The sequence below is a fragment of the Neoarius graeffei genome, chromosome 6 (genome assembly GCF_027579695.1).
Source record: "Neoarius graeffei isolate fNeoGra1 chromosome 6, fNeoGra1.pri, whole genome shotgun sequence".
NCBI classification, from domain to species: domain Eukaryota; kingdom Metazoa; phylum Chordata; class Actinopteri; order Siluriformes; family Ariidae; genus Neoarius; species Neoarius graeffei.
The window spans coordinates 107,051,172-107,060,920 of NC_083574.1; the positions used below are offsets into that span (position 1 = coordinate 107,051,172).

At 42.3% G+C, this 9,749-nt stretch overlaps 1 protein-coding gene across 1 annotated transcript in view; it reads left to right on the forward strand.

Annotated features, from left to right (window-relative positions):
- fbn1 (fibrillin 1) overlaps positions 1-9,749 on the forward strand; it is a 207,393-nt gene that overhangs the window by 108,441 nt on the left and 89,203 nt on the right. Inside the window, exons 16-21 of the mRNA XM_060924311.1 lie at positions 2,706-2,828; positions 3,111-3,263; positions 3,892-3,945; positions 4,064-4,189; positions 4,395-4,520; positions 4,784-4,903. Of these exons, the coding sequence (XP_060780294.1) occupies positions 2,706-2,828; positions 3,111-3,263; positions 3,892-3,945; positions 4,064-4,189; positions 4,395-4,520; positions 4,784-4,903 (702 nt within the window). The remainder of the gene's footprint in view (positions 1-2,705; positions 2,829-3,110; positions 3,264-3,891; positions 3,946-4,063; positions 4,190-4,394; positions 4,521-4,783; positions 4,904-9,749) is intronic.

Genomic DNA, 9,749 nt, shown 5'->3' on the forward strand with positions numbered 1-9,749 from the left:
AGTTGTTCAGAAAGATCATGGAGGAGGAGAGAATACCTGGTGAATGGAGAAAGAGCACAAAAGCTTCCATATATAAGAACAAGGGTGACATTCTGAACTGTGCAAATTACAGAGGAATAAAACTGATGAGCCAGACGATGAAGTTGTTGGAGAGGATTGTGGAGAACTGACTGAGAGAGATTGTCACCATCAGCAAAAAAACAGTTTGGGTTCATGAGTGGGCACTCTACAGTTGATGCCATCTTCACCCTTTGGCAGCTACAGGAGAAGTACAGAGAAGGACAGAAAGACCTGCATGCTGTCTTTATCGATCTGGGAAAGGCTTATGATAGAGTACCCAGGAAGGAACTGTACTGGTGCATGCAAGAGAAAGTCATACCTGAGAAGTATGTGCACATGTTGAAGGATATGTACACCAATAGCGAAACAGTGGTACGCCGTGCAGCTGGTACAACAGAAGCTTTCCCAGTCAATGTAGGCCTCCATCAGGGCTCAGCTCTTTGCCCGTTTCTGTTTGCCATCATTATGGATTGCTTAACAGAGGGGGTGAGGGAAAGAGCAACGTGGCAGATGATGTTTGCAGACAATGTGGTTCTGTGTGCCACAGACAGGAGAAACTGGAGGAAGACCTAGAGAAGTGGAGGGAGGTGCTGGAATCCCGGGGGATGAAGGTATCAAGAAGCAAGACAAAGTACCTCTGCCTGCATGGGACAGAAGCTGACAACATCTTGCTACAAGACACACAAGTTCCAAAGGCCCAAGAATTTAAGTATCTGGGCAGTATGCTGACCAACACAGGAACATCAGACAAAGAAGTGAAGAGGAGGGTAGATTCTGGGTGGAGGAACTGGAAGAAAATGACGGGGATCCTGTATGACAAGAAAGTCCCAGGGAAAGGGAAAGGGAAGATCTACAGCATGGTAGTACAACCAGCCATGCTGTATGCAATGGAGACTGTACCCCTAACAGGAAAACAAGAAAAAGAACTTGAAGTAGCAGAGGTGAAGATGTGTAGGTGGGCATGTGGATGGACAAGATTGGACCATGTGAGGAATGAGAAAGTGAGAGATGTGCTGGGAGTGGATAGTATTTTGACCAGATGCAGAACAGCAAGGCTACACTGGTATGGCCATGTCGAGAGAAGACACAATCAGTATGTTGGGAAACGGGTGTTGTATATGGCACCACCAGGAAAGAGAAAGAGAGGGAGGCCCAAGAGGTGATGGAGTGATAACCTCAGAGATGATATGGAGGTCATCGGAGCGGTGAAAGAAGACACATTAGAACACAGGCATTGGAGAAGACTGACTGCTGCAGTGACCCTGCAGAGAAACGGGAGCAGCTAGTAGAAGAAGAAGAAGAAGAAGTAGGTAACTCTGAATCAGGGACCTGTGAATGAGGGAAAGGGAAACTTGGGACCTGTATACTAGATGCCTGTGAATGAGGGGAAAGGGAAACTAGGGACCTGTAAACTAGGCACCTGTGAATGAGGGGAAAGAGAAACTAGGGACCTGTAAACTAGGGACTTGTGAACGAGAGGAAAGGGAAACTAGTGACCTGTGAACTAGGGGAAAGGGAAACTAGTGACCTGTAAACTAGGGACCTGTGAATGAGGGGAAAGGGAAACTAGGGACCTGTAAACTAGGGACCTGTGAATGAGGGGAAAGGGAAACTAGGGACCTGTAAACTAGGGACCTGTGAATGAGGGGAAAGGGAAACTAGGGACCTGTAATCTAGGGACCTGTAAACTAGGGACTTGTGAATGAGGGGAAAGGGAAACTAGTGACCTGTGAACTAGGGGAAAGGGAAACTAGTGACCTGTGAATTTGGGGAAAGGGAAAATAGGGACCTGTGAATTGGAAGAAAGGGAAATTAGTGACCTGTAAAAAAGGGACCTGTGAACAAGGGGAAAGGGAAACTAGGTACCTGTGAACAAGGGGAAAGGTAAACTAGGGACTTCTGAATGAGGGGAAAGGGAAACTAGTGACCTGTGAACTAGGGGAAAGGGAAACTAGTGACCTATGAATTTGGGGAAAGGGAAAATAGGGACCTGTGAATTGGAAGAAAGGGAAATTAGTGACCTGTAAAAAAGGGACCTGTTAACTAGGGGAAAGGGAAACTATTGACATGTGAAATAGGGGATAGTGAAACGAGGGACCTGTGAATCAGCAGAAAGGGAAACTAAGGCCCTGTAAATTAGGGCCTTGTGAACTAGGTGAAATGTAAACTAGGGACCTGTGAATTAGGGTAAACCAAAACTAGGGACCTGTAAGCTAGGGGAAAGGGAAACTAGTGACCTTTGAACTAGGGGAAAGAGAAACAAGGAACTGTGAATTAGGGAAAAGGTAACTAGGGACCTGTAAACTAGGGACCTGTGAACTAGGGGAAAGCGAACCTTGTGACTTGTGAACTCAAGGAAAGGGAAACTAGTGACCTGTGAACTAGGGGAAAGGGAAACTAGTGGACTGTGATTTAGGGGAAAAGGACACTAGGGACCTTTAAACTAGAGACCTGTGAATGAGGGGAAAGGGAAACTAGGGACCTTTAAACTGAGGAAAAGGGAAACTCGGGACCTCATAAGGTGCAAATACTGAAATGAGGGACCTGTGAACTAGGGTGTCTGATACAGTTATCCTAATTCTGTGTGTGTGTGTGTGTGTGTGTGTGTGTGTGTGTGTGTGTGTGTGTGTGTGTGTGTGATTTAGACATTGACGAGTGTGAGACTCCAGGAATGTGTTTAAATGGCCGCTGTGTGAACACTGAGGGCTCCTACAGGTGTGAGTGTATGCCGGGACTTGCTGTTGGCCTTGATGGGCGCACATGTCTGGGTGAGCCACACACACACACACACACACAGAGTACATGTCCAATCTCAGTCCCACACTGCAGTTTTCCAACACAAATGAATCGGATCTTCGTTCTGTTCTCCAGAACCAAATGTGGTTTTGAACAGCGCACAGACTGATCCATCTGAGTAAAATATCAGGAATGAAAGTTTTGTTTATTATTGTCCCCTCTCTCTCTCTCTCTCTCTCTCTCTCTCTCTCTCACACACACACACACACACACACACACACACACACTCTCACTCGCTGACTCTCGTCCCACAGACACACACATGCGCAGTACGTGTTATGGTGGATATAAGCGTGGTCAGTGTGTGCAGCCGTTCTTTGGCGTGCTGACAAAATCTGAATGTTGCTGTGCGAGTTCAGAATATGCCTTTGGAGAACCATGCCAACCCTGCCCACCACAGACCTCAGGTAACACGCACACACACACACACACACACACACACACCAGTTCAAAAACCAAACACTCACATGCTTAGAATAAAGAATTCAACATCTGGAACTGTAGGATCTCATGATCAAATCCCAACATCAAATCAGTGGAACCCAAAACAGAGATGTGAACCCTCAGAACCCTGGGCCAGGCACCTAAAACCCAGGAGTGAGTCATGGTAAGTACTCAGGATTAATCTAAATATCCAAAACCAGACTCAAACCCAACACCTAAAAATCAGAATTTATAGTGAAACACTCAGAGTCCAGAAACCATCGCTGACATCCAGAGCCCAAACAGTGAAAGCACAGAATATAGATCAAACAGCAATCAAATATCCAAAACCACAGTCTCAAACTGAGAACTCAGACCTGACAAGCAACCAACTGAAAACCAAAACCTTATGAATTCAAAGGCTCCAGTTTCAAGAACGCAAGAATGCTAGAACCCCAAAACTAACCACGCATTTAAGCACTTTATGAACCCACCTTACAACACATAGAGCCAAACACGAAAGAATCAGAAGCTAACCATGTGATGTGAGTTCATCTGTGTGTGTGTGTGTGTGTGTGTGTGTGTGTGTGTGTGTGTGTGTGTGTGTTTCAGCTGAATTTGCTGCTCTGTGTCCAAGTGGAATCGGTACCACCACTGATGGAAGAGGTAAGAACATTTTCTCTCTGTCTGCCTGTATATCTCTCTTACACACACACACACACACACACACACACACACACACACACACACACACTGTGACTCTCTGGTGCTGTATGTGTTACAGATATTAATGAATGTGCGTTGGATCCTGATATCTGTCCAAACGGAGAGTGTGAGAACATGCTGCGTACCTACAAGTGTAACTGTAACCTGGGCTTTGAGGTGGACTTGACAGGGAAAGTCTGCGTAGGTGTGTGTGTGTGTGTGTGTGTGTGTGTGTGTGTGTGTGTGTGTGTGTGTGTGTGTGTGTGTGTGTGTGTGTTAATGCAAAATATTGCACTGTTTACTTCAGTGTGTTAATGGAAGAACCACTTTCTATTGTTAATGTGTTGTGTGTGTGTGTGTGTGTGTGTGTGTGTGGTGTGGTGTGGTGTGTGTGTGTGTGTGTGAATCAGATGTTGATGAATGTGTGAGGAACAGGTTGCTGTGTGATAACGGGTTCTGCCGGAACACTCCAGGCAGCTACGTCTGTCAGTGCCCCAAAGGCTTTGAATTCAAGCCTGAGACTGAAGTGTGTGAGGGTAAGTTAGAACCAAACACTTAGAACCTACGACTAAAACAGAACTCAACAGTCAGAACCTGGGTCAAACACTCAGAACTCACAGCCAAGCACTCAGAACCCAGGACTGGACATTCAGGACCCATACTGGAGAACATTATAGAACCCAGGCCCAAACAAGTAAAGTCCCAAGACAGACACTACAGAAAACTGATAAAGTGAACATTTAGAACCCAGAGTTTGTCTTAGTGATGTATTAACCTGTGTGTGTGTGTGTGTGTGCAGATATCGATGAGTGTCTGTCCAATCCCTGTATAAATGGAGACTGTAAGAACACTGTGGGCAGCTTCACCTGTGAATGTGGTACAGGCAGCAGTCTGGATTCCACTGGGACCCAGTGTATTGGTACACACACACACACACACACACACACACACACACACACACATTTTTAGTAGGAAAATCTGGAACATTATAAACGAGGGAAACTGTGAAACTGTAAACTCCACTCAATAGAAACAAAGGAAAAGAAACAAATGACCAGTAGGGCACTAAATAATAGGAAAGAAAGAAATACCTGGAAAGAAAGAAGGAAAGAAGGAATCCCAGGGACTTATGAACTAGGAATGCTGGAAACTTGGAAACTACAAACACAAGAAACTAAGGAATAAATATCGAGATGAGACCTGTGAACTGAGGACCCTAGAAACTTTGTAAGAATTAAAACTAGAAACTGTAACCTGAGGACCCTGGAAACAAAGTCGACAGGGAACGAGTGATGTTTAAACTAAGGACACCAAAAACTAGTAAGGAATCTAGATGCTGATGAACTCTTAACACAGGAACTACGGAAGAAGGAAAGTTGGAAAGTAGACACCATGGAAGAAGGAAACTAGGGACCTGAACACTGACACTGGAAACCAATGAAAAGGTGAACTATAGACCTGTTAACAAGTGATCTATAAATTAGGTGAAAAAAGGATACTATGTACCTGTAAAGGAGAATTTAAGCTAGAGACCTAGGGGAAAATAAACAAAAATAGGTAAGTTTAAACTCATCACTTGAAAAATAGGAACAATGGAAATTGGGAGTGGGGGGAAAGAGTTATCTGCAAATGAGGTACCAAGAAATCAATGGACCTTTAAAATAGAGACCTGTAAACTAGAGGAAAAGAAGACTAGGAAAATGTAAACTTGGGAGATTGGAAAGGAGAGACCAGTAAATGAGAGACCTATAAACTAGGGACCAGTAAATTAGAAATCTGTGAACTAGGGACCAGTAAATTAGGAATCTGTAAATTAGGGACCAGTGAATTAGAGATCAGTAAACTAGGGACCAGTAAATTAGAGATCTGTAAACTAGGGACCAGTAAATTAAATTAGAGTAAAGTAAATTAGAGATATGTAAATTAGGGACCAGTAAAGTAAGGACCTGTAAAGCAGGTAGAAGTAAATTAGGGACCTGTAAACTGGGACCAGTAAATTAGGGATCTGTAAAGTGGGGAGAAATAAATTAGAATCCTGTAACCTGGGGAGCAGTACATTAGGGACCTCTAAACTGGGGACCAGTGAATTAGAGATCTGTAAATTAGGGACAAGTAAATTAGGGACCTGTAAATTATGGATCTGTTAACCAGGGACCAGTAAATTAGGGTTCTGTAAACTGGGGACCAATAAATTAGAGAGCTGTAACCTGGGGATGAGTAAATTAGGGACCTGTAAACTGGGTACCCGGAATTAGGGACCTCTAAAATTAGAGATCTGTAAACTAGGGACCAGTAAATTAGAGATCTGTAAACTAGGGACCAGTAAATTAGAGATCTGTAAACTAGGGACCAGTAAATTAGAGATCTGTAAACTAGGGACAATTAAATTAGAGATCTGTTAACAAGGGACCAGTAAATTAGAAATATGTAAACTAGGGACCAGTAAAATAGAGAGCAGTAAACTAACGACCAGTAAATTAGAGATCTGTAAACGATGGACCATTAAATTTGGAATCTGTAAACAAGGGACCAGTAAATTAGAGATGTGTAAAGTGGGGACCAGTAAATTTGGAAACTGGAAACGAGGGCCAAGTAAATTAGAAATCTGTAAATTAGGGACCAGTAAAATAAAGATCTGTAAACTGGGGACCAGTAAATTAGGGATCTGTAAAGTGGGGACAAATAAATTAGAATCCTGTAACCTGGGGAGCAGTACATTAGGGACCTGTAAACTGGGTACCACTATATTAGGGACCTCTAAACTGGGGACCAGTGAATTAGAGATCTGTAAATTAGGGACAAGTAAATTAGGGACCTGTAAACTGGAGACCAGTAAATTAGGGACCTGTAAACCAAGGACCAGTAAATTAGGGATCTGTAAACTGGGGACCAATAAATTACAGAGCTGTAACCTGGGGATGAGTAAATTAGGGACCTGTAAACTGGGTAACCAGAATTAGGGACCTCTAAACTAGGGACCAGTAAATTAGAGATCTGTAAACTAGGGACAATTAAATTAGAGATCTGTTAACAAGGGACCAGTAAATTAGAAATACAGTGGTGCTTGAAAGTTTGTGAACCCTTTAGAATTTTCTATATTTCTGCATAAATATGACCTAAAACATCATCAGATTTTCACACAAGTCCTAAAAGTAGATAAAGAGAACCCAGTTAAACAAATGAGACAAAAATATTATACTTGGTCATTTATTTATTGAGGAAAATTATCCAATATTGCATATCTGTGAGTGGCAAAAGTATGTGAACCTTTGCTTTCAGTATCTGGTGTGACCCCCTTGTGCAGCAGTAACTGCAACTAAACGTTTCCGGTAACTGTTGATCAGTCCTGCACACCGGCTTGGAGGAATTTTAGCCCGTTCCTCCGTACAGAACAGCTTCAGCTCTGGGATGTTGGTGAGTTTCCTCACATGAACTGCTCGCTTCAGGTCCTTCCACAACATTTCGATTGGATTAAGGTCAAGACTTTGACTTGCCCATTCCAAAACATTAACTTTATTCTTCTTTAACCATTCTTTGGTAGAACGACTTGTGTGCTTAGGGTCATTGTCTTGCTGCATGACCCACCTTCTTTTGAGATTCAGTCCATGGACAGATGTCCTGACATTTTCCTTAAGAATTTGCTGGTATAATTCAGAATTCATTGTTCCATCAATGATGGCAAGCCGTCCTGGCCCAGATGCAGCAAAACAGGCCCAAACCATGATACTACCACCACCATGTTTCACAGATGGGATAAGGTTCTTATGCTGGAATGCAGTGTTTTCCTTTCTCCAAACATAATGCTTCTCATTTAAACCAAAAAGTTCTATTTTGGTCTCATCTGTCCACAAAACATTTTTCCAATAGCCTTCTGGCTTGTCCACGTGATCTTTAGCAAACTGCAGATGAGCAGCAATGTTCTTTTTGGAGAGCAGTGGCTTTCTCCTTGCAACCCTGCCATGCACACCATTGTTGTTCAGTGTTCTCCTGATGGTGGACTCATGAACATTAACATTAGTCAATGTGAGAGAGGCCTTCAGTTGCTTAGAAGTTACTCTGGGGTCCTTTGTGACCTCGCCGACTATTACATGCCTTGCTCTTGGAGTGATCTTTGTTGGTCGACCACTCCTGGGGAGGGTAACAATGGTCTTGAATTTCCTCCATTTGTACACAATCTGTCTGACTGTGGATTGGTGGAGTCCAAACTCTTTAGAGATGGCTTTGTAACCTTTTCCAGCCTGATGAGCATCAACAATACTTTTTCCGAGGTCCTCAGAAATCTCCATTGTTCATGCCACGATACACTTCCACAAACATGTGTTGTGAAGATCAGACTTTGATAGATCCCTGTTCTTCAAATAAAACAGGGTGCCCACTCACACCTGATTGTCATCCCATTGATTGGAAACACCTGACTCTAATTTCACCTTCAAAGTAACTGCTAATCCTAGAGGTTCACATACTTTTGCCACTCACAGATATGTAATATTGGATCATTTTCCTCAATAAATAAATGACCAAGTATAATATTTTTGTCTCATTTGTTTAATTGGCTTCTCTTTATCTACTTTTAGGACTTGTGTGAAAATCTGATGATGTTTTAGGTCATATTTATGCAGAAATATAGAAAATTCTAAAGGGTTCACAAACTTTCAAGCACCACTGTATGTAAACTAGGGACCAGTAAAATGGAGATCTGTAAACTAGGGACGATTAAATTAGAGATCTGTTAACAAGGGACCAGTAAATTAGAAATATGTAAACTAGGGACCAGTAAAATAGAGAGCAGTAAACTAGGGACCAGTAAATTAGAGATCTGTAAACGATGGAGCAGTAAATGAGAGATCTGTCAACTGGGGACCAGTAAATTCCAGATCTGTAAACTGGGGACCAGTAAATTAGAGATCTTTAAATGACTGACCAGTAAATTAGAGATCTGTAAACAGGGAACCAGTAAATTAGAGATCTGTAAACTATGGACCAGTAAATTAGAGATCTGGAAAGTAGTGACCTATAAATTAGAGATCTGTAAACTGGGGACCACTGAATTAGAGATCTGTTAACAAGGGACCAGTAAATTCCGGATATGTAAACTGGGAACCAGTAAATTTGAGATATGAAAACAAGGGACCAGTAAATTAGAGATGTTTAAACTGGGGACCAGTAAATTAGAGATGTTTAACCTGGGGACCAGTAAATTTGAGATCTGTAAAGTAGTGACCAGTAAATTAGAGATATGTAAACTAGGGACCACTAAATTAGAGATCTGTAAACTAGGGACCAGTAAATTCCAGATATGTAAACTGGGAACCAGTAAATTTGAGATTTGAAAACTAGGGACCAGTAAATTCAAGATCTGTAAACTAGGGACCAGTAAATTAGAGATGTGTAAACTAGGGACCAGCAAATTAGAGATCTGGAAAGTAGTGACCAGTAAATTAGGAATCTGTAAACTAGGGACCAGTCAATTAGAGATCTGTTAATTAGGGACTACAAAATTAGAGATTTTTAAAGTAGGGGCCGGTAAATTACAGATGTGTAAACTGGGGACCAGTAAATTAGAGATCTGTAAAGTCGGGACCAATAAATTAGAGGTCTGTTGACTGGGGTCCTATAAATTAGAGGTCTATAAACTAGGGTCCAGTAAATTAGAAATCTGTAAACTGGGGACCAGTAAATTATCGATCTCTTAACCAGGTACAAGTAAATTTAGGAACTGTAAACTAAGGACCAGTAAATGTGAGATCCATAAACTAGGGACCAGT